Source organism: Hyaena hyaena, unplaced genomic scaffold (genome assembly GCF_003009895.1).
Source record: "Hyaena hyaena isolate Hyena2069 unplaced genomic scaffold, ASM300989v1 scaffold_78, whole genome shotgun sequence".
Taxonomy (NCBI): Eukaryota; Metazoa; Chordata; class Mammalia; order Carnivora; family Hyaenidae; genus Hyaena; species Hyaena hyaena.
In genome coordinates this window covers 3,182,911-3,205,340 of record NW_024080710.1, presented here as the reverse complement: position 1 = coordinate 3,205,340, position 22,430 = coordinate 3,182,911, and the positions used below count along the sequence as shown (strand labels likewise).

Sequence of the window (22,430 nt, the reverse complement as noted above, 5' to 3'; positions counted from 1 at the left end):
CGGTCTGGGAAGTCTAACCTGCAGCCTACATGGCCCCGTCCCCACCCCCCTGCCTGAGATGCTGATAGCAATTTGCCTCCCTGGCCTGACCACCTCTGTCCCAGATGTATACAGATACAATAGCCTGAGAGCACTCAGCCAGGGCGGCCGCGGTGCATGGGCAGGACAGCGAATGAATGAGGGACAGTGATGGATACGGACGTGTCCAGCCCCCTGCAGCCCCTCCCTGGAGGGCAGGGGGCAGGAGGGAAGCGGTGGGCAGCAGGGCCCCAGGGGAGCCGGACCCTACTGCCCAGCCCTCGGAGAAGGTGAGGGCGGGCCTCCTCCCCCGCCCTCCCTGGCCCGCTGGCTGAGCTCCCACCAGCCAGCCGCCGCTGCATCATCAATATTTCATGGGCGTCAATAAGAGGCAGCGGCAGCAGCGGGGACAGCGGCGGCAGCAGCATTCTCGCCAGCGCTAGCCACAGCTCGCTGGAAGAGTCAGGCTCCCACTGCCCACCACCATGGATGTCTTCAAGAAGGGCTTCTCCATTGCCAAGGAGGGTGTGGTGGGCGCCGTGGAGAAGACCAAGCAGGGGGTGACGGAAGCGGCTGAGAAGACCAAGGAGGGGGTCATGTATGTGGGTGAGTCTGGGAGAAGCAGGGCGTGGCAGGGCGCGGAGGCTGGAGGCGGGGGTGCCCAGTTACCCTGGGCCAGCCTTCTCCCCCAGCCCCACAGAGTCATTTTGGGTGGGGATGAGGTCCTGGCCATTGAGTCAAGGTCTCCATGCCCCGGAGCATCCCCATCCCCCAGCATACCACCCCTCCACACCCCCCAAGGTCTGCTTTGACCTCCTCAGGGCCTCAAGGTCTCTGAAGCAGAACAGCGAGAGGAGCTCGCAGCCTTCAGACACACTTGTTTGCACACATGCACACACACAAGTGCACAGATGCAGGCCAGTGTCTCCCACCCCAGCATCACCTCCAGGCCCTTGCACTCAGATGAGAAGCCGGCTTGAGCCTAGAGTCTTTGGGCTGAGCAGGCAGGTGGCAGCAGCCAAGCCCTGGGTCCCCACCCTTTTCAGAGGGAAGGGTAAGCAGGGGAGAGGAGCCTGAGCCCCAGGGTCCTGGGTAGCCCCACCCCCCTCAGCCCCTCGGAATCTGGTGACTCAGCTCCGTCCTGCCGCTGCTTCCTTCCGAGGCCCAGGCCACACCCAGCTGGGCCTGCACCCTACCTCAGGCCTGGTCTCTCTCATCCCACCATCCTGCCCTATCCACTTCCCATCCGTCCCCTTCCTCTACGCAGCAGGAAGCGGCCTTTGAAGGGACTGCGGCCCCCAGACACCACCTCCCCCACCAACCCCACAGCTTGTTCAGCTGCTCTGTGTGTATTTGCCCTGACCACCCCGCTTCCCACACCAGGAGGAGTGGGCTGACGCCTCCGTTTCCTCCCCAGGGGCCAAGACCAAGGAGAATGTTGTGCAGAGTGTGACCTCAGGTAAGGAGCCCAGGACCAGGGGACATGGAGGGTTGGGAGCTCTGGGGACCGCAAACTGGTCCTGAAGGCTCAAGCCCAGGGTCCTCCTACCCCCCAGCTGGAAGCCTAAGCCGTATGTGTACATGAGGTTAAACCCAGGGTGTGCCTCCTGCTCCCTCCACCCGCTCAGCATCAGGCTTTCTCTGGAGTCAGCGGAGGGGGCAGTCCAGGGCCTCCAGGAGAGGAGGCCCTCCTCTCTGAGTGCCCCGAGAAAGGGGTTGCTCAGCCTGACTTGGGCAGGCCGGGCCCGGACAAGGAGGGATGAGGACCACGGCCAGCCAGAGTCCTCTTGCAGTGGCTGAGAAGACCAAGGAGCAGGCCAACGCTGTGAGTGAGGCCGTGGTCACCAGCGTCAACACAGTGGCCATCAAGACAGTGGAGGAGGCGGAGAACATCGCCGTCACCTCTGGAGTGGTTCGAAAGGTGAGCTCCCGTTCTGGCTCTGGCTCTGGCTCTGGCTCTCGGGCCAGTCTCACCCCGGGCCCCAGAGAGGCCAGCTGAGGAGAAGGCAGTATTGCCTCATGACATGTAGGGAAGCAGAGACTTAGGGGGCCCATGGTCTGTGCTGGGTTTTTCTCACCCCCATTAACACCTAGAGTCCTCATAATTCTTCTCGTGAGGGGTGCACTTTGGGGCCCAAGTGGAAAGTGAGGCTCAAAGCCACGTCCTCTTGATGCTCAGCATTTGGAGGCGCCACATGTCACTAGTGAAAGCAGGGTGCTGTGGGCCTCACGTGGTGACAGGCGGTCTCCTGGGCAGAAGACACCAGGCTGGAGCGGCCAAGTCACCGCCCATCAGCCTGGTGGGAGGAGCAGGGAAACAGCGCCCCCTTGTGACAAGGCAGTGAGGGTCCTGACCTCTACTGTGCACATGCGGGGGCGTCTGCCCGTGGGCTGCCGGGTACAGGGGGCACAGGTGCACTTGGGTGCTCCCAGGAGGTGGTGGCCTGCTACATGAGCTATTCCAGCACCCACCACAGAGCAGGCTCTGCTTAAAGCATTTTGCATTTATTAACTCATTTAATCGGCACAAATCTGCAGAGACAGGGTGTGAACATGAGGCCCAGAGAGGTTAAGTGATGTGCCCAAGGTCCCGGGGCTGGTGTTCCTGGCCGCAGGGCCCGTGCTTGGAGAGATTCTATTCTGCATGAGTGTGAGGTAGCGGTGGGAGCCCCGTTTATACGGGAGCCAGGCACAGGCCGCTCTGAGGCACCCGGCAATGAGGATCCCTGCTTCGGGGAGCAGGTGGGAGGCAGGGGAGGGGCCACCCTGCCCGGGAGGCAGCACCTAGACGTGCACTTTCAGGGCCAGCACAGGGTTTCCATGTCTTTGGAGCCGGCAACGGGTCTGTCTGCTCATCCCCAGCTCTGCCCCTTGCCGGCTGTATGACCTTGGGAAGCTATTCAACCCCTTGGCACCTCCATTACCTTACCTGCAACAAGGGGGGGAGTGGCCGTACCTGTTTGGCTATGCCATTGTGTGATCGTGCAGGGAAATGGCCCCCATGAAACCGTTATACCTGTATCATGGTGTGCACCCAAGAGAGGCAGGGGACTATATCATCATCATCTGTGCCTCTGGGCAGGGCCCATAGGTGCTCAGGAGAGCAAAGGAGGCCCTGTGGTGGGGTCAGCCTGCCACTGGACCTCTGAGAGTGCCTGGGCACTCCTCTCTGGCCTTGAAGGAGGGCTGGTAAGCCCATGGAGCCACCCCAGGGCCTGGGGTGGGGGTGGGGCTGCCCCAAGGAGACATTTCCTGGTGACACCCAGAAACCAGTCACCACTCTTCCTTCAGTGAACCGTAGAATGATGCAGCCCTGCCTGTCTCACAGCCCTTCCATTCCTGTGGCCTCATGCACCTGCCTTGAGGCAGCAGGGCTAGACCTGGGGCCACCCACCTCTTGCCTGGAAAGCTGCCCCTACAGTGGCTGACACAGTTCAGTGCCCATTTAAGCCCCAATCCACCAAGGATGTTCCAGCAGCAGCATGGAGATGGCAGTGTTCTCCAGAGGTTGGTGCTAAGACTCGGGTCCAGGCTGACCACCCAGTCTGGTCCTGCCCACAGCTGTCACTCGACCACCCCCCAGGCAGGTCACCTTAGGCAAGTGTCTGACTGGGGCTAAGGGAGTAGGAGACAGGAAGTGAGGAGGATTATATAATGCCTGCTGGCCCCAACCAGGCCAGCTTGAGCCCAGAGCCCATCCAGGAGGCAGGGAGAGAGAACACTGCTGCTAGGGATAGGGATGGGCCTGGAGCAAGCCGAACCTGATCCCCATCAGCCCCACTGCTTCGAGCTGTGAGGCCTTGAGCTGGGTATGTGGCCTCCCTGGCCTCAGTATGCACAGTATAAACACCCATCCTCCTAGGGCTATTTGGGGGTTCAGTAGGACAAGAGTGTGTGATCCTGTGATTCAGGGACTCTGAGGGTGGGTTCAGGCCTAGGGCTTCAGGGCCACATCCCACCCCCACTTCATTCCACCCCACCCCACCAGTCTTCCTCCATAAGAAGGCCCAACCATGGACCGCCCAGAGACCCCACATTAGTTTAGGGGTGTGCAAAGCTGGGCTCCAGGATACATGGTGTCCCCGGAAGTCTTGGTATCATCAGAGCCCCCACCATGGGTCCTTACACGAGGCTCTGTCGCTCCTCTGGTCAGTCTGGTGATGACACACCACATACAGAAAGGTGATGAGGGTCTCTTCTCGTCTTTGAGGCCGGGGGGATGAGCCCTGGGTGCAGAGAAGCTGGGGCCTCCACACGGTTCCACATCTCCCTTTCTCCTTCCCAGGAGGACCTGAAGCAACCGGCTCCCCCGCAGGAGGACAAGGCAGCCAAAGTGGAAGAGGAAGTGGCCGAGGAGGTAGGTGCGGGGCTCCCAGAGCACAGACGGCACCTGGGCAGTCCTGCTTCCCTCCCAGGGTCCCAGAGCCCTCGGGGCAGCCTTGTGACCTTCTGCAGCCCCCTCAGCCCGGATGGGAGGTCTCTTCATGGATGGTCCTCAGGGTGGAGGGGCATAGATGACTCCCAGCCCCACCCCACTCAGGGTGGCCACAGAGGGTGGGGGCCTGGAGCTGTGTGTGAAGGTCACTCTCTCTCCCAGACCAAGAGTGGAGGAGACTAGAGGGATGCAAGTCGGCCATGGAGGAGGAAGAGCCCTCTCCCCACCCGGCTTGAGGATTGCCTAGCCCTGGAGCGTGACTTGGGTGGCCCATGTTCCCGTATTCGCGCCCGGCCACCCATGGGGCCCGTGAAGCTGCCTTCACCTCCCTCACATCCCTCCATCACACCCTCTGCCCTCTGGTCCTCCTGACCCCACAGATGCTGCTGTGAATTTTTGTTTTTAATGATTCCAAATAAAACTCAAGTCCTCACCCCTGGCCATAACATGCCCGTGCTTCCTTTCTGTGCTGCCTCATTTAGGAAGAAGTCTCCTACCCCCCCACCCCCCTCACTCTGCCCCAGAATCGGGAGCTGGGCCAGCTGCTGGTGGGTCTGGGAAGCAGGTCTGGGACCAGGTACCCTCCATTTCGAGAACCTTGTGACACAGGCACTGCCTTCAGGGACCCCGCACCATTGTGTGTTGCTTCCCCAGACAACCTAACACTCCTCCCCCAAACAGATGGTAACTTTCAAAGATGTGAAGTACAAGACCTCTTTGAGTCCTCCTCAGCGCAGAAGGACATGACCCCACGGCCCCTCCTGCCTGGCCCCACCCAGCCTCGAGCTCCCACCCGCTTGGAGCTGGGCTTTCCTGTCCTTCACCACCAAGTCTTGTCAAGTACCATTAGAGAAAAAGGACAGCTGAGATGCAGGAGAGTGAGCCTCCACCTCGAAAATAGTAAAAATGAGCTCCTCCCAGGCCTGACCACTTTCCCTAATTGAATCCTCAGAACAAACCCATTGGTGTGACCCCAGCGTCCCGGACAATGAACTGAGGAACAGAGAGGTTAAATAACTTGCCCAGGGGCACAGAGCCTAGGGAGCGCGGGGGCTGGGCTGAAGGCAAGGTGGCCTGGTTCCAGAGCCACCCAGTTAACGCCCATGCTCTGCTCCAGCCACCCTACCTGTGTGGACTCTGGTGCTCAAAGCAGATGTTTCTAAATAATCTGGGGACAGGCTGACAGGTGCCCTACATGAAGGGCTATTGGCATCATGCCCTGGGGGCTTATTCAGAGGCAGCTGGGAGATTGCATCCCCTTTGATGCCCAGACAATTTGGACTCAGAGCATCTAAGTGACTTGCCCCGCCTCTAGCCCTGGGTGTCAGAGCCAGAGCTTGAGTCCACACGCTATTGCAGACACCCCCTGAGACCACAGCACATTCCCATACTGCCTCAGGGGTGGGAACAGGGATCCCAGGCAGCCCTGGGGGCCGGGAACCCAGCTGAGCCCAGCTGGGCAGGGTTGTATCCCAGCCTGCAGGCCATGGGCACCCACTGCTGAGGAGGCAGAGAGGAGCAGGAGGCTGCGGATACCCCAGACCCCTAAACCATGCCATGGGAGGAGTGAAGAGGTTCAGGGCAGTCAGGGGTTTCGTTGTTCGCGGACCCAGATGCAAGCACACAAGCAGGCCTGTGCATGCCCTGGAGGAGTCCTTCTGGGGCCTGGGTGTGCCTGAGAGTTCTTTCAACCGTAAGGGAAAGAGAGGAGGAGCCAGCCCCATAAAGTGTCAGGGGGAAGGGGACACCTAGACCCAGCCCCTGGGGACGGTGCATCACCAGGCTCCCAGTGTCCTCTGCCTCAGCTGAAGGAACCTGGGAGGGTGCCTGCTGCTTGACTCCCACCCTAAACACCCACTCAGGGCCCATTCCTGGGGTCATATGCCAAACAGCTAGGTTTACCTTGTCCAGGAAGCCTGTTGCCAGTCCCACAGCACCTACAGTGCTCTTAGCTTTTAAACCCCCCGCGTTATGCGCCCTCTGCTCTTGAGGCTGCACGTGACTTTGCTAGAGGAACAACTGATCTCTCCCTACCCCTCTCCTCACCTGAGAAGCCCCAGTGAACTGCCGGGTGCTGGGCTCAGTGTTGGACATCCTTCAGCTTATTTAAATCGTCACCACAGCACTTTGAGGAGAGTCTGTTACAGCTGTCCCCCTCCCCATCAAGGATGGGGACACTGAAGCTCAGAGAGATGGACTTGCCCTAAGGGGTACTTGAACCCAAGAGGTCTGACTGTGGTGCCTGCTGCTTTAGAGCCACCGGCTGTCTCTATTATCACCTGCTTGGGCCAGGCTGTGCCTCCCTGTCTTGTTCTTTAAAAAAAAAAATGTTTTTATTGCTTTTATTTATTTCTGAGAGAGAGAGAGAGACAGCGTGAGCAGGGGAGGGTCAGAGAGAGAGGGAGACACAGAATCTGAAACAGGCTCCGGGCTCTAAGCTGGCTGTCAGCACAGAGCCCACTAACCCTGAGATCAAGACCGGAGCTGAAGTCAGACACTTAACCAACTGAGCCACCCAGGCGCCCCACCCTGTCTTGTTCTTGCCCACTGGGACCAGCACCGGCATTGAATAGCTTTAACAGCCATTGATGAGCTAACTGCTGCAGGGAAAAAACCCTTCTGGCCAAAGAGACTAGTGCTACCGGTGGGAATTCAGGAGGGCAGGGGCGAGGCTGGTCTCTAGGGAGTCCCCCTGGCAGCAGTCTGCCTCCTGCAGTGCCTTTGTGCTCTGGGCTTGGCCCGGCTAAAGGCCAGGAAGAGCGGGGCGTGGCAGCGGCTCTCAGGGCTTGGTGTCCCCCTCCCCCCTTCTGATCTCAGCGCCTGCCTCTTCTACTTGCCCAGGGTTGACCTTATCTCCATTAATTCATTCTCACTGTGTGCATGGCATGCCTCCAGACATCCCACACGGCAGCTGCTGCTCCCCAGTTTATCCCCCTGTGTCCTTAGCAAACCCCCCTCCACCGCCCTCCCCAACTATCAGAGGCCTGGCCTATGCTAGCGCTAGCGGAGTGGACCTGGGTAAGTGAGGCTTCCCCAGAGCTCCAGAATAGGGAGACTCCCACAGAGGCGCAGAGACAGGCCCAGAGTGGAAGAATCAGAGGGCAGGCATTAAAGAGGGTCCAGATCCCGCACCCACCGCAGAAAGGGTGTGCGGCGGAGGCCTCCAGGCTCCGCAGGCCGGCTCCGGAGTGGTAGAAGGCGGGATGGAGTGGAGGCCCTATGTGCACACTTGAGTGCCAGGGGGTCATGGCTCTTGGGTCATTTTGTTGTCCTCGGGATCCCTGGCTTCCCCACTGATGCCCAGGTCTCTAACCTGTCTCCCAGCGCCCCCGGCCACCACGTCCTACGTGCGCTCCATCCTGGGAAAGCCTTGGCCACCCGCTTCTTCGTTGTGTGGACTGGGCTATGTCCCTGCCCTCTCTGAGCCACCTGCCTAACTTGTTGGGCTTTGGTGACCTAAGATTGCGATCTCCTTGCCTGGGCTGGGCGCACCGGCAGCTCCTTCCATTGTTCCCCCTCCACTTCTGGCTGTTTCCTCTCCCAGGGGTGCTTGCCAAAGAGAGCAAGTCACTCGACCCTCTCCGTTCTGAGCCTGACTGGTCCCCACGGTGGCGGGACAGACGGCCACTCCAGAGTGTCCAGGCTGAGTGTGTGGGGACAGCAGGCCTGGCGGTTGTCAGGGCCCGAGGGTTTACAGCCCACCCACGTGGATTTGAGTGCCTGTCCTGTGAGTTCATGAACTCATTTCACGAAGTTGTTGTAAACTTTATACAAGAGCCTGAAAAGCCTTAGGGCAGTGCCTGGCACAAGGTAAATGCTCAATAAAAGGCAGCTGCTATTATTAATGTCAATTCCAGCCTTCAGATTCTGATCTGGAGCTGACCCAGCGCCCACCGGATCCTCAGGGTCAGGGACAAGGGGTCAGGCGATGTGGAGGTGGGAGGTGTGTAAGCCCCCCTTCCACTCCTGTCCCTCTGTGGACCCCTGATCCAAACCCCCTGCTGCCCCTCACCCCTCTTCAGACCCCGGGGACACCTTCCCACAACGTCCTGCCTGAGGCCAGGATGTGTTCTCCCAGTAGGGTGGAGGCTGGAGCAGGGCCCGGTCAGTCCCCGGGGCTGGTCTGCTGGGAAACGCCCCTTGCCCCCTCTTCTCCGCCCCGCGCGGGGCGGGACAGCCCTGGGGCGCCTTAAAAACCAGAGCCGGAGCTTCGGTCGCAGCCAAGGTGAACAGGATCCAACTTCGCTGCAGCTACCCTTGACGACCTCGTAGACCCCCCCGCAGCCATGGCCAGCAAGGGCTTGCAGGACCTGAAGCAGCAAGTGCAGGGGGCTGCCCAGGAAGCAGGTAAGGACAGCGCGCGACCCGGGGCACTTTCAGGGACTCACGGAGGCAGAAGCCCGGGGTTACGCATCCGGAAAGTCGGTGGGCGGCTCCGGGTGGGGAGGGCCCTCCCTTGAGATGCAGAGATCGGGCACGACGCCCACCCCGCCCAGTCCAGGGGATGATGCCTTCAGGAGATGGGGAAACAGTGGTGCCCAAGGAATTCGGGGGCGATTTGGGCATTGCCAGAAGCCAATATAAAGACGCTGCGCGGGCGGGGAGCGGCCCCACCCCTATCCCAAGGGGCCCCACCTCGGTCCTTAGGGGAGGGTGAAGGTCCACGGAGAGAGCGCACTCCGCACCCTGCGCACCCCGAGATCCATCTCTGCCCGCTGGGATCTCAGAGGCGCCCTGGGCCGGATGGGATGGCAGAAGGGGCTCCTCCCGCCACGATCCGGTTTTGCTTTGAGTTCCCCGTACCTCTCCCGTCCTCCCGAAAAATAATCATTTCCTTCTAAGTCCTCACCCAGAGGGTCTTCCCACCCTCATCCCAGAAGGTAGGTATCCAGCCCTGTTTCTCCACCTCCAGCTCTTTCCTCCTGGAACCTGGGATTCCTCAGCTGGAGGGGGCCAGGGGGGGGGGTGGGAGATGTGTGGAGACCCCTGGGCCGAGCTGCGGCTCTTCCAGTCCCAGCTCAGCCTCCCCTGGGACTTCAGCTCCCAATCTGTCTGGCACATGTCCCAATGAACAGATAGCACCCACACTAACCCCCTCCTTCACCAGTGCCCCAGGGAATGCTCACAGTTTCTCCTCTGAAACTAAAATGCCGCCAGGAAGCTGTCTACAAGACTCTTCTGGGCCACACTTTCCCCATCTGCAAATTGGGTGCAAAAGCTCCTTCTCTGTGGCCCCGGCTGGTTCTGTCATCTAAGGACCCACAGGAGCCTCTGTGGGCCACAGCTCCCAGGCCTGCCTGACTCCCCCAATAGCCCCCTGACCTAGAGTCTGAGTAAAAGCAGGTTCCTTCCCATTCAACTGCAAGGATGAGTCAGGTCTATGGGGGCTGGAGCCACCTGTCTGTTCACCTAGCAGGTGGGACCCACTTGAGCCCCTGGAAGCCCTGTTCACCACAGGTACAAACTCTGGTCCAGGGGAGATGGCCTGACCTTGGAAGTGTCACCTCCTTTCTGGACTTCATTTCCTAATGCCGTCAGTTCCCTCCCCACAGAGGCACTAGCATCTTTGCTTGTGTGCCTCCCAGGGAGAGGCACAGGAGAGTGGCGGTGGTGACAGGGCCTTGCAAGGCTGCCCCCCACCCCCACCCCGGGCCCCCGTGCACTGGAGGTGGGGATTCAGGCATCTGGGCCAGGCTTCTGGGGGAGAAATTGTGAAAGAGGGACAGGGTTCTTCCTGGGCCATGGCCAGGAGCATCCACAGCGCAGATGCCAGCTCCAGCCTCTGCAATCCGGAAAATGAGGAGAGAAGCACGCCAGAGGGGAAGAGCTTAGAGTTACAAATAAACACCAACACCCCAGAGGCATGGAAACGGCCCCTGTGCCTCACTAGCACAGGATGGGTTGGTCAAAGGACTTTACCTTGGTGTCATTCGGCCCTTGGGTCCATAGGACACACTACTCTGAACAGATGGGGTGGCAGTGGTGGGGCCCCTGAGGTCAGCAGTGTCTCAGTAGGAGCTAAGGGCCACATCTCTCTGTTCCAGTGACCGCGGCAGGAGCATCGGCTCAGCAAGTGGTGGATCAGGCCACAGAAGCGGGGCAGAAAGGTCTGGTGGGGCTGGTGGGCAGGGGGATGGGCAACCCCAGCACACTCCCCACCCTATTCAGCCCTCACCCAGACACACCCTCTCCTCTGAAGCCCCTCTGCCCACATTGCTTCCTGGGGATGGCTAACCCTAGAGGACTGTGGTTCCCAGGGCCTGGCCCTCACGGGCTTTCTCCTTTCCTTCCCCAGCCATGGACCAGGTGGTCAAGTCCACCCAGGAAACCATCGACAAGACTACTAACCAGGCCTCGGAGACTTTCTCAGGTTTCGGGAAAAAATTAGGCCTCATATAATGAGACATGGGTGACTGCCCTCCAGCCCCTGGGCTTTGGCGGGCCCTGGGCCTGCTGCCTTATTAAAGTACATGTTCCTACCTCCTGTCTACTTCATGCCTCCCCAGATGCCCTGCCCAGCCCTCTCTCAACCCCGCCCTGCACCGCATGTAGAAACCCAGCCCCGACATCCAGAGTTCTGGTATTCCAAATTCGGAAACTCAGACGGACTGTCCAAGAATTCTTTTCCCATGGTCGCAACCTCAAGTCCAGACGCTCCCTTATCTGAAGTTATGTGAGCCTCCCGCTCTGTTCAGGAGTCACCCGGTCCCCATTCCCAAATCGCTCCCTCAGCTCCAGGAACCCCGCCCCTCTTAGGAGGGGATCCTCGGTCCTTAGATGCTCCAGGGGCTCCAAGAGCTGAGGCTTCGGGAACTTCTCCCCGCTAGCAGCGCCTGCAGGCTGCGAGCATCAGAGCATCCCAGGGCCGGGAGCCTGCGAGGACATCAAGTGACTGGAGCTCTCGGGGACGACGCAGAAGCGCAGCAGCAAGACTTAAAGCCCTCGCCGCACCCCCGTCCCCGCCCGCGGGGTGTTTGTGTGCCGGCCCCACCCGGCGGTGAGTCACCGGGCAGGACCGAGAAGGCTGGGACTCGCAGGGAGCAGCCGCACCCCCGGCTGGACTTGAGTTGCTTCCCAGATGCAGCCGAGAGTAGCCCCGCCCGCGACACGCCCCCGGGGGAGGAACAGCGGCGCAGGGTGGGGGGCCCGCGGGCGCGCAGTGGGCGACAGGGCAGTGTGCGTGCGCCCGCGACCCCTCCCGCGAGTACTCATGCCCGTTCGGACGTGCCAGGACTTTCTGTTCCAGGATGGAGGCCGGCCCTTTCGTGCCGCAGGGCCCCTAGAGGGACCAGACTTCCCGCAAACTTAGTTCCCCCCACCCCAGCACGTGTCCACGCACGCGACACCAGCCTCGGTACGCCCCGCTGCTGGGTGACTCAACGTTGCCACAGGATAAGGCCCAGCCCTGGCGCCTGGCGCTGGCGGCCCCCTCCATCCGGACCCCCTGCCACATGGCGGCTGGTGACGCGCTTTCCCCTTCCCCACCTCCGAGCCTCTGCACACGCTATTCCCTGCACCCGTGAGGATCTTACTCTCAGGATGAGCACGTACGTAGCTAAGCCGTTTCCATTCAAAGATATTGATTACACGTCCCAATTCTGGGCAGATACGAGGGGAAAGAGCAGCCTCCCTTCACGCGTTGACTCAAAGGCGGCTTCATGGGAGGCCTCGCACGGCCTGCCGGCCTGCCGGCAGGGAGCAGTGTCGTCCTGTGGCACCCCACCCAGGCCCTGGTCTCCCTGTGGGTGCAGCTCTGCTCCAGCGACCTTTCTCTTCTCCAATCTGAGAACCCTCCCAGAGCGGCGACAGGTCTTCTCTCTCTCCCCATCAGCGTCTCCCATCCTCCCCCCAGGGCCAAACCAGGTTCCATCTTTGTTTCCTTGTTGCTGACTGTACCTGAAAGAACGCCTCCCCTAATCTGCAAAATGGGCCAAGGCTGCTCCCTCTGGCCCGAAAAGAAGGTCCTCGAAGAGACATCTGGGTAGTGTGGGGGCACTTCCAGCATCTCCAGGGGCCCCTGCCTCCAGGAGTGAATGCCAGCGTGAGGACAGACCATCTCGGGTGTAGGCACAGCTTGAGGGAGACCCACTAGGCTGGGGTGACAGAGCCCTCACATATTTTCTGGTGTGAGTCCTTCCCCTGGTGACTCAGAGAGAAATCCCAATGGGCCCAGCAATCCCTCTTCCTCCTGTGCTCCCCAGGAGATTGCCTTAGGGATGGGTATGGGGCCCAGCTCTGGCCAGGGAGAAGGGAGGTCACATCTGAGGGCCTGGGAGCTTCTAGGAAATATTCTCCATCCTCAAAAAAAAGAAAGACAAAGGAAGAAACAGTCCCTCCTCTTCCACTGGACATTTTTGTGGCTGGAAATGATGCTTAGAACTGTGCCAGCCACGTGTAACCACAAGAGGAACAAGCCTAAGGAAAAGCCAACTTGCCGCTGAGGGCAGAGCAGAACTACAGAAAGAACCTGGGTCCCAAGTTACTTTATTCAGTCCCTAAATTAACCAGTCCTGCAGCCTGCCATGCTAGCGAGAGGACGCAGTTTCCCTCATTGTTTGAGCTGCTGTGAACTAGGTTTTGTAACAAGACCCTTGCAGTGTGCTTCTCTGTGATGGTTGTTCGTGGGGCTGCAGCCAGGTCCCTCTACTGATGAGTGTAGGCCCAGTGCAGAGTCCGTGCCCTGGCAACGTCTGCTACAGGAACACAGGCATGACTTCCTTTGGTTTTCCTACCAGATAACAATGAGTTGGCATGTTGTCAGATTCACCATGGATGCCATCTCTTTGGTGCAGCCGCTTCCACACCCCTGCTACCCCATGCCCCATGGAAATGCCTGTTTTCTCTGTGCCTCTCTTCTCCCCAACATTGTGAACTGTGGGGGTGGGGGCAGGGTCATGTTGGACTTGGTGTTGCTACATGTCTAAGACACAGTGGATGCAGCACCAGAGGAGCCCATGGGAACCTATAGGAGCCCAGGCCTCTCTCCATGAAGGCATGAAGCTAGTTGAACTGAGGAGGAGCAGACTGTGGCCACTCGTTGGGTCTCAGTCAAGGATCCAAAGATCAGTTCTTCCATGAGCAGTTCCCTCCAAATGATTCCTGATTCTCTGGACTCCACTTCCTCACCTAGCTAAACACAAGGTCACTAACATTACATTTCAGTTCCACTTGACTTCTCAGCTCTGATTCCTGTTGAATTACAAATTATATAAGGGACAAGGAGCAGAGCTTTCTATTTTCCACTTTCAACTCTCTTCTCTCTCTCTCTCTCTCGGTTGTTATTTGTCTCATTTCTAGTTTCTACTTTTTGAAAGCATTTACATTCCATTCCTCTACCCTGAGCCACACCTTTGTTTTGTCTTAGATCTAAAACTGAAAACATTACAAGCTCTCTGCCATTCCTGTTGCTAAAATATTTTTTGCTATCTGTTAGTTGGCTGGAGTTAGTCTTCTAGAAGATTCCTCATGGCACCTGGGTGACCCAGTCAGTTAAGACTCTGACCATGGTTCGGGTCATGATTTCATGGCTCATGAGTTCGAGTTCAGTGTTGAGCTCTGTGCTGACAGCTCAGAGCCTGGTGCCTGCTTCTGATTCTGTGTTTCCCTCTCTCTCTGCCCCTCCCCTGCTTATACTCTACCTCTCTCTCAGTAAAAAATAAACATTACAAAAAAAAAAAATAGAAGGCTCCTCAAGAATAAAATATTTATAGATGGACTAGGAAGACTTCTGGGATCTGAGCTCATAATTGTTATAGCCAGGCCCTTGGGTTATTGCAATGTGTCCATGAAGACTCATTGTGTTCTATTTTTGTGTTTGTCATTTGCCATTAAATTTTTTTTAATGTTTATTTTTGAGAGGGGGGAGGGGTAGAGAGAAAGGGAGACACAGAATCTGAAGCAGGCTTCAGGCTCTGAGCTGTCAGCACAGAGTCCAAGGAGGGACTTGAACTCAGGAACCATGAGATCATGACTTGAGCCAAAGTCAGACACTCAACCAACTGAGCCATCCAGGCGCCCTGGCATTTTCTATTTTAAAAATGTTAAAAGTTAAAATAAAAACTTGATTATTATTATTTAAATAATTTTAATTTTTTTTCAATTTAAAATTGACTAAATTTAAATTTAGCTAAATATGCTAATGTTAATTCCCCGCTTCTGATCATTGTATTGTGGTTGTGTGAGATGTGAACCTCCATTAGGGAAGTCTGGCCGAGGAACATAGGAAAACTGGATTACTTTTATTAAAAAATTTTTTCATGGGCGCCTGGGTGGCTTAGTCGGTTAAGCGTCCGACTTTCGCTTAGGTCATGATCTCACGGTTCGTGGGTTCGAGCCCCGCATCGGGCTCTGTGCTGACTGCCAGCTCAGAGCCTGGAGCCTGTTTCAGTCTGTGACTCCCTCTCTCTCTGACCCTCCCCTGCTCACGCTGTCTCTCTCTCTCTCTCTCCTCTCTCTCTCTCTCTCTCTCCTAGAAATAAATAAAACATTGGTTGCCCACATTGGTTCTGGTGGTATCACCTCATCCTGGATTTGCACGGTTTCCCAGTCTCCTAGCTTCTCTGAAGAGAAATTTGATGTGTGTGTGTCGGTGGTGGGCTGCCTTCCTCCTCCTCCTCCTCCTCCTCCTCCTCCTCCTCCTCCGTATGGTTTCAAGAAGGAGAAATGGGACTATTTAGAGTTAAGCTGCTGCCCTGTTACCTCCAGACCCGGCAGTCGGGCAGGCTCAGCTGCTATTCTGTTTACAGAGAACCTGCTCTCTGCCTGCTCCTCCCTGCCCTCACCCTGGGAACCTGCCCTCCTGAACTGCATCACCAGGCTCCCTCACCCTTGGCCCCAGTTGGGTTCAGCCGATGGGGGACACATGGCTAGGTCACAGAGGGAGAGGAGAGGCGTTTGTTCCCCGTGCACCCTCCTTTCTTGACGTGGTTTGGCAGTGGCCGTGTTCCTCTGCTGCTGCTCCCGTCGGATGACCTTCTCCTAAAGCCACAGCTCTCCTCGGCGTCTGTATGGGCCTTACTCCTTACCCTTACCCCTCTAGGCCAGGGCGGTAACAGCTGTCACTATGACTGGTCCCTGGGCACCTTGCCATCCTTTACCCTCTCTTAAGTCTGCCCACAGCTTTGTGAACAGTCCCTTCCTTAGGTACCCCTTTGATGTGCCCTCTGATTTCCAACAGAACCCTGACTGACACCCATGGATGTGTGATGTTGACATGCCGAGGGGTCACACGACGTCTGCGGGAGTCTGGATTTGGTTCCCTGTGGCTGGGAGGGGTCCGCACGCGCAGGGTGCGTGGGCTCAGTATATACCATGAGCTCAAATCCCTGAAGCAGAAGGAGGAGAAAGCGTAAGGAGGAGAGGCAACTGTACCACTTGACCTTCGTGACTTCCAGAGTTCAGATCACACTCGAAGTCATCATGCTTTAGACATAAGACAGCCCTGAGTATTTGACTCCTTCAACTTTTTTTATTTTTATTTTTCTGAACTGGTAATTGCCAAGTTGGCAAATTGTTATTTGAAAAGTTGGCTCTTCGTGACTTGATGATGCAGCCGCTTGATCCTTTGCCAAACTGGGCTGTTGAACAGATCCACTTGGAAGATTCGTTGGCTCCTCTGAAGGCCTGACTGTCCTGCCCCAGGGGCTGGACTTGACCTTCTGACTCACGGCAGGTGCCTGTGTTCAAGGGCTGCTCTACGGGGGCCCAGTGTAAGCCAGGCCTCTTCCAAGACAGGATGTTTCCCCCCTGAGTCATCTTCAACCTCATCCAGGCAGTAATGCACCCTGCCGGAGTCTCTGGAGCCCAGCCCCCTCGCTTCTGGATTCATCCCTGGTTAGGAGGGTCTTGGGCTGTCTCCGGGTTTTTTTGTTGGCTGGAAAGGAGACTACCCTCAGGGATCCACAGGCTGGGTTGAGAGAACAGGAAGCTGGTCACAGCTGGAGCTGGAAGGCCACAGGGGATGGACCTGGGCCATAGCACCAAGGTCAGGGGCCCCATTCTGGTCGTGGTCAACTTGGCCTCTCCAGGCCCCTTGCTTTTCTCCTGCTGGGCATTTGGAGTCTTTGTCTGGACCCAGCCTTGCTCGGAGATCTGGGACCACAATGTGTTGTCACTGGAGCCAGGGTGCTCCTCCCAGGGTGGTACATTACAGAGGAGCAGGGGCTCACGGGCAGGGAGGGTGATGCGGTAAGGGCCACAGTAGTCCGACAGAGGAAGAAAAGCATATCCAGAGGCTATACTGGGCAGGGCTCTGGACTAGCCCTGGGACTGGAGCCCTGCCGAGGGGCCGGGCCCTAGCAAGGACCTACTGAGGGGCTAGTGAGCTCCACAGGAGAGGGAGAAGAGTATCGCAGGATGGGGACTGGTGCGGAGGGGTCTCTGCGGTCTGGAAGCTGTCCCAGAAATGCTGGGTGACACCACCATCCTGTCAGGGGAACAAGCATGGCGAGTGACCCTGTGGGGCTGGGGGACACACACTGCCTCAGAGGAAACAGGGAAAGAGCTTTGCTGGGTCTAGGGAAATCCCTGTGGGTCTCTCAGCTCAACTCCCACCGTGTCCTGGAAGTCGGCCCTCCCCCACCTTTGGCAGCACTGCCCTGAGCAGAAGACTCTGGAATTAGCCTGTGCGGAGGGGAGAACGGAGTCTTCTGGACCTGCTTAAGCCCCAGAGGCCCTCATTTCACAGCCCGTTCTGAGTCCACAGGGTCACACACCGCCATCTGTAAGAGTGGCAAGAGTTGTCTTACTGTGTTCTTTCTCTCAAATACAGTTTAATGCCTGACCGCTCCTGCCAGTGGAGGATGGCGTGTGCGGTGCTGTGGCCCTGTGACCCAGAGTTTCTGCTGCCACAGCACCCACTGCCCACCCCCACCCCCAGCCATGGGGGCCAGCCACAGCTTGGGGCCTCCTAACACCAATCAGGAATGTGGGAGGGCCTCAGCCCTGTAGGACCCAGGCTGTGAGGGCCCAGAGTCGGGTAAACACTAATTAGGGTTACCACACCCTCCTGGGCATCTCTATGGGCTCAGGGAATAGGCATGGTGGGAGGCAAGCTCAGACTCCTGCCCCTGGCCTGGATGGCATGAGCAGGGACTTGGGAGGCCTTCTTCCATGACTCCTGGCCACTGGGGTCATAGTCCCTGGCCCTCTGCCCCCACTACTGGTCGGTCAGGGCTCACTCCCGAACAGCCCCTCTCTAGCACAATCAGTGACAAGGGGAGGGAACAGAAGTTTACTGAGACCTTGCACACATGATCCCACTGACTATCAGTGACGTGGCCAGGAAGGCATGGCTGTCCCCATTTTATAGATGAGGAAACTGAGGCTCAAGTTTGGGCTGATGACTAAGGGGAGCAGCATGTGGCATGTGGCTTGAGGCATCACTCTTCATCCTGAATAACTAGGGAGGCAGCCTGGTCCCTTAAGCATGTGATGCATCAGGGGCCAGTAGAGTGGCCTTCTGGGAATTCTGGCCAGGGCCGGATGTACCTCCCTTAGTGTTGGTGGGGTCCTCCATCTATTTCTCTAGGACCTCCTGGGGGACACTGCCTGCCTCACTGAGCCTCTTGGAGAAGCCAGCCCCCGAGGTGCAGGGGTGCTAGGCTCTCTCCTGTGCCGTCTGCCCCTGAGTGGGGCTGTGCATGGACTCAGGCGCTCCTGTGAGTGAGAGGCAGCTGACTGCAAGCCAGGGATGACTGGGGTTCCAGTTAATGCTAGGTCCTTCTCAGCCTTGGGCAAGGTACCACCATGAGCACCTCCCCCCTCAAATTTCCAATGAAAGCTGCAGAGACACTGCAGAGCTGAGGTCCTTGGGAATGGGGAGGTCAGTGGCACCCACTCCACTCGTGTTTCTGGCCCGAGGGACCATCTGGGTCCTCAGGCCCACAGACCCCCAAGCCCCTGACCGGGACAGCCTAGAAATCCTGGGCCTTGTCTGGATTCACAGCAGCGCCCAGGCTCTGGGGAGCTCGAAGTCCAGGGGGCCTGGCAGGGCAGCTGCCCCCCAGAGCCTGTCATCTCCCAGGGCACTCAGGCCTCCTGGGTTGGGGAGAGACACGTCCCAGAACTGACTTCTCTGTCCAGCCCCAGCCCTGCTCCTGTCCCTGCCCCTCAGAGGGTCCCAGAGTACGGGTGTCAGGGTCTCATACTGCCAGAGGGGCAGGGCTGCAGTCAGAGCACTGGGGCAGCCCCACCCAGCTTCGTCTTCGTGCCGTCGCCAGCGCTGACTCACCGCCTGACCTCCTACTTGGCTGGGGCGGGGGCTCCTGCCTCGGAGCCCAGCGAGGCAGCAGAGGCATCTATAAAAGCACGCCGGTCCAGGCCACAGTGTCCTGCTTGGTTACCACCTGTCACCTACCGCACGATGCTGGGAGGCCTGGGGAAGCTTGCTGCTGAGGGCCTGGCCCACCGCACCGAGAAGGCCACCGAGGGAGCTGGTAAGGACCTGAGGCTCCTTTCCACTTGGGCCCTTCTCCTTAAGCTGGGGGTGGGGACAGACTTGATGGGGCCTGTTGGAAGCTGATCCCAGCAGATTGGGGTGGGCCTTGGCCCCTTGAGGAAACCTGGCCCATCAGCCGCACAAGGACAGAAAGGAAGTGAGGGGTGTGGAAGCCGAGGAGAGCAGCTTGGGTGGAGTCATGAGGGGTCCATCCACTGCCCCAAACAGGCCTCCCTTGGTTGGACCCATTTCTGGGGTCTGTGAGGCAGGAGGGACAAACTCAGAGGAGGTCCCTAGGGGCAAAAGGGGAGCCCAGATACTGGTGAGCCTCGGGTGGCTAGAATCCTCCCTTCTGGAAACCTGGGAGCCCTTCTGTATCAAAGCTGCCTGTTTTGAATATCCTATACAGGAAAAAGAAAATGGGTTTTTATTTTTAGCATCACTTTAAAGTTTCAAAGATTTCTTCACTAAGAAACCACCAAGTCTGATTCTATTCAAAGTCAGCTCCCTGGGTTTGTACAAAGGACATTTTCAATTTCTTCAAAGTCCCCGGAAACCCTTTATTAAATGAAGATTGTATTTTATTTATTTATTTTAAAATTTGAAATGTTTATTTATTTTGAGAGAAAGAGTGGGTGCAGGGGAGGGGCAGAGAGAGAGAGAGGGAGAGAGAGAATCCCAAGCAGGCTCTGCACTGCCAGCACAGAGCCCGACATAGGGCTTGAACTTATGAGCCTGAGCCAAAATCAAGAGTCGAATGCTTAACCGACTGAGCCACCCAGTCGCCTCTAAAGACTTTATTTTTTTAAATTAAAAAAAATTTTTTTTAATGTTTTATTTATTTCTGAGAGAGAAACAGCATGAGCAGGGGAGGGTCAGAGAGAGAGGGAGATACAGAATGTGAAACAGGCTCCAGGCTCTGAGCTAGCCGTCAGAACAGAGCCCGACACAGGGCTCAAACTCATAAAACGTGGGATTGTGACCTGAGCCGAAGTCAGATGCTCAACCGACTGAGCCACCCAGGCGCCCCAAGACTTTATTTTTAAGTACTCTCTACACCCAGTGTGGGGCTCGAACTCATGACCGTGAGATCAAGAGTCACATGGTTTTCCGACTGAGCCAGCCAGGCGCCCTCAAGCCCTTTCTGGAATGCAGACACCAGCTACTCTGTGCGGGAGACTAGTCCTGGCAGACATTTTATGAAAACCAGCCAGTGTCCGAGTTGGCTGTCGTCCTTCTACATGGCCGCAAACACGTTTGTATTTTGTAGGTTAGCTCTGCAGCTGGGGCGGACCGCTCTCTTGTGTCTCTCGCTGGCCCTGAGTTCGGTATCAGCCCCATTCCATAGCTAAGGGAACCAAGCTGTGCAGCATGGAGGTGCAATCAGAACCAGGTCTTCTGACTCCCAAATCTTCCAGTTCCAGCAACTGCTATGCAAACTTTAGCCAACTCCGAGGTGGTTGCAGAGATCCCTCGTGTTGGAGGAATTGTTCTGGGGGAGGGGACTTTAAGATCTGGCATCCCCAGTGCAGTTCACCTGAGGTGCGGTGACCTGGGAGACAGGCCCCACCTTGGCCTCGGGTCCCCTGCTGGCATGAGGGCCTGCTCGTCTGCATTCCAGGCCTTGCCAGGCCACGGAGCATGGAGGGCCCTGTGCTCTTGTCTGACTGCCTTGGCTTGTGTCTTGGTAGCCGGGCCCACTGGAGTCTCTGAATTAAGCCAGATGGGGGTGCCTTCTCGTGAGCTGCCTCGTCCCTCCTGGGGCGGCATCCGGGACATCCAAATGTCCTTGGCTCCACCTTGAGGAGAAGCTGGCTTGCACCGCGCTCACCGGGCTTCTCATCTTTTTAGTTCATGCTGTCGAGGAGGTGGTGAAGGAGGTGGTGGAACACGCCAAGGAGGCTGGAGAGAAAGGTACGGCTGAGGCTGGGGCCTGGGAAGGACGGAAGTTAGAGGCTGGGAGCAGCCCGTTCTTCTTTGTCTAACCGGGTCAAACCCTGACCTTGATGTTGCATCCTTTCAGTTGGTATACAATTATCTACGCTCACCAGCGGCCACAGACCGCACTTTGCTAAAGCAAGATCCATCCAGACAGTCCTTTCTGTGGGATGTGAAGGAGATGGGGTCACAAAAGACTCTGTGGCAGCAGGCTCCGACGAAACACTTCAGACAGGAAATTGTCTACGTATTTAAATATAAATTTGCATAAATGTTTATGTGTGCATGCTGTAGTGTAACTAAATACTTCATTCCTTACAACATGGTAGGTTCCAGATGGATCCGGGCCTTAAGCATTAGATATATGAAATGGTTAAATTGTCAGGAGGGAAGGTGGTAGATTGGGAAAATCTGGGAGAGGAGAGGATCTTTTTAACTATGACAAAAAGCCTGATAGCCATAAAGGAAATATTAGGTAGATCTGGCAATATAAAACTTCCAAATTTTCCATAATAAAAAAATGTGATTAGCCAAGCCAGAAGACAGACCACAAAGGGAGGAAAAACATTTGTAAATAGAAATGATGGACCAATATAAAAATGACAGAAGGGAGAAGCAGGCAGCTGACAGAGAGGTACAAGTAGGCAGTATGCCCTTGGGAGGTACAAATGCTGCCTCACTCAGAACCGGAGAAACGCGAGTTGTGGAGGGAAACAAAACCACATTTGAATGCATTCCTCCAGGAGCCCCGCTCTGTCCCATCGGGGCAGAATCCAGCAGAACTAGGGCACAGTCCAGTAAGACCGCCGCGTCCCCACAGGCCACTCCAGCTGACCCTGGCCCCACCAGCTGGAAACGTTTACTTTGCTCACCGGACGTTTTATTCCTCTTTCTTCCTGACAGCCATTGCTGAAGCCTTAAAGAAGGCCCAAGAGGCAGGGGACAAAGCGGTGAAGGATGTCACTGAGACGGTGACCAACACAGTCACGAACGCCGTCACCCATGCAGCGGAAGGCCTGGGCAAGCTGGGACAGTGAGCACGCCTGCCTCCAGGGGACTCTTCCTGAATCTCAATAAAAAGCTGTGAAATGTGTACACTGAACCCTGGGTTTATTCCTGTTTGGACGACAACACTGTGTATGTCCCGAGTTGTCTGCAGGGGCAGGGGGCTAGCATATGCACCTTCTGCGGGGGGAGGCAGTAGGTCCCCATGACTGATCAGCTGTGCTGCTGTCATACTGGGATTTCCCACATCAGCAGGGAGCTCTTGAAGAATTGTTAGGGTCTGTGCTACAGTTTTTAAAGGACTGTTTCCCCAGACACTATATTTAGCTTCCAGACACCCGGCGTTTCCAGGATATCCCAAGGGAGGAACAGAATCCAGCTCACACGTTCTTTGGGTTTTCCTTGCAATGTTCTTACAGGACACAGGGAAGACAATAGACTAACCTGACTGAGAGTTTAGCTGGGCAGGCTCAGACATTTTGAGATGCTTCACGTTCTGAAAGAGACACTGGAGACGTATTTCTGCTGGACAGACGGTCACTGAATCAGGTCAAGTAGTAACTGAGTCCTCCGTTTATTGGCTGGTGAAGCCACTGT

At 57.0% G+C, this 22,430-nt stretch overlaps 3 protein-coding genes across 3 annotated transcripts; all 3 read left to right on the top strand.

Annotated features, from left to right (window-relative positions):
* Positions 1-112: 112 nt before the first annotated feature.
* SNCG (synuclein gamma) lies at positions 113-4,886 on the top strand. Its single transcript, XM_039233728.1, has 5 exons — positions 113-624; positions 1,436-1,477; positions 1,812-1,939; positions 4,304-4,375; positions 4,616-4,886. Exons 1-5 carry the CDS (start codon positions 504-506, stop codon positions 4,634-4,636), a joined length of 384 nt encoding a protein of 127 aa, XP_039089659.1. The 5' UTR covers positions 113-503; the 3' UTR covers positions 4,637-4,886.
* Positions 4,887-8,656: 3,770 nt separating this feature from the next.
* On the top strand, positions 8,657-10,932 carry ADIRF (adipogenesis regulatory factor). The gene is made up of 3 exons (XM_039233768.1): positions 8,657-8,800; positions 10,498-10,560; positions 10,749-10,932. The coding sequence occupies exons 1-3, from the start codon at positions 8,740-8,742 to the stop codon at positions 10,850-10,852; spliced, it is 228 nt and encodes a 75-aa protein (XP_039089699.1). The 5' UTR covers positions 8,657-8,739; the 3' UTR covers positions 10,853-10,932.
* A 7,848-nt stretch (positions 10,933-18,780) lies between these two features.
* FAM25A (family with sequence similarity 25 member A) lies at positions 18,781-21,904 on the top strand. Its single transcript, XM_039233727.1, has 3 exons — positions 18,781-18,888; positions 20,742-20,804; positions 21,732-21,904. The coding sequence occupies exons 1-3, from the start codon at positions 18,816-18,818 to the stop codon at positions 21,863-21,865; spliced, it is 270 nt and encodes an 89-aa protein (XP_039089658.1). The 5' UTR covers positions 18,781-18,815; the 3' UTR covers positions 21,866-21,904.
* Positions 21,905-22,430: the final 526 nt, after the last annotated feature.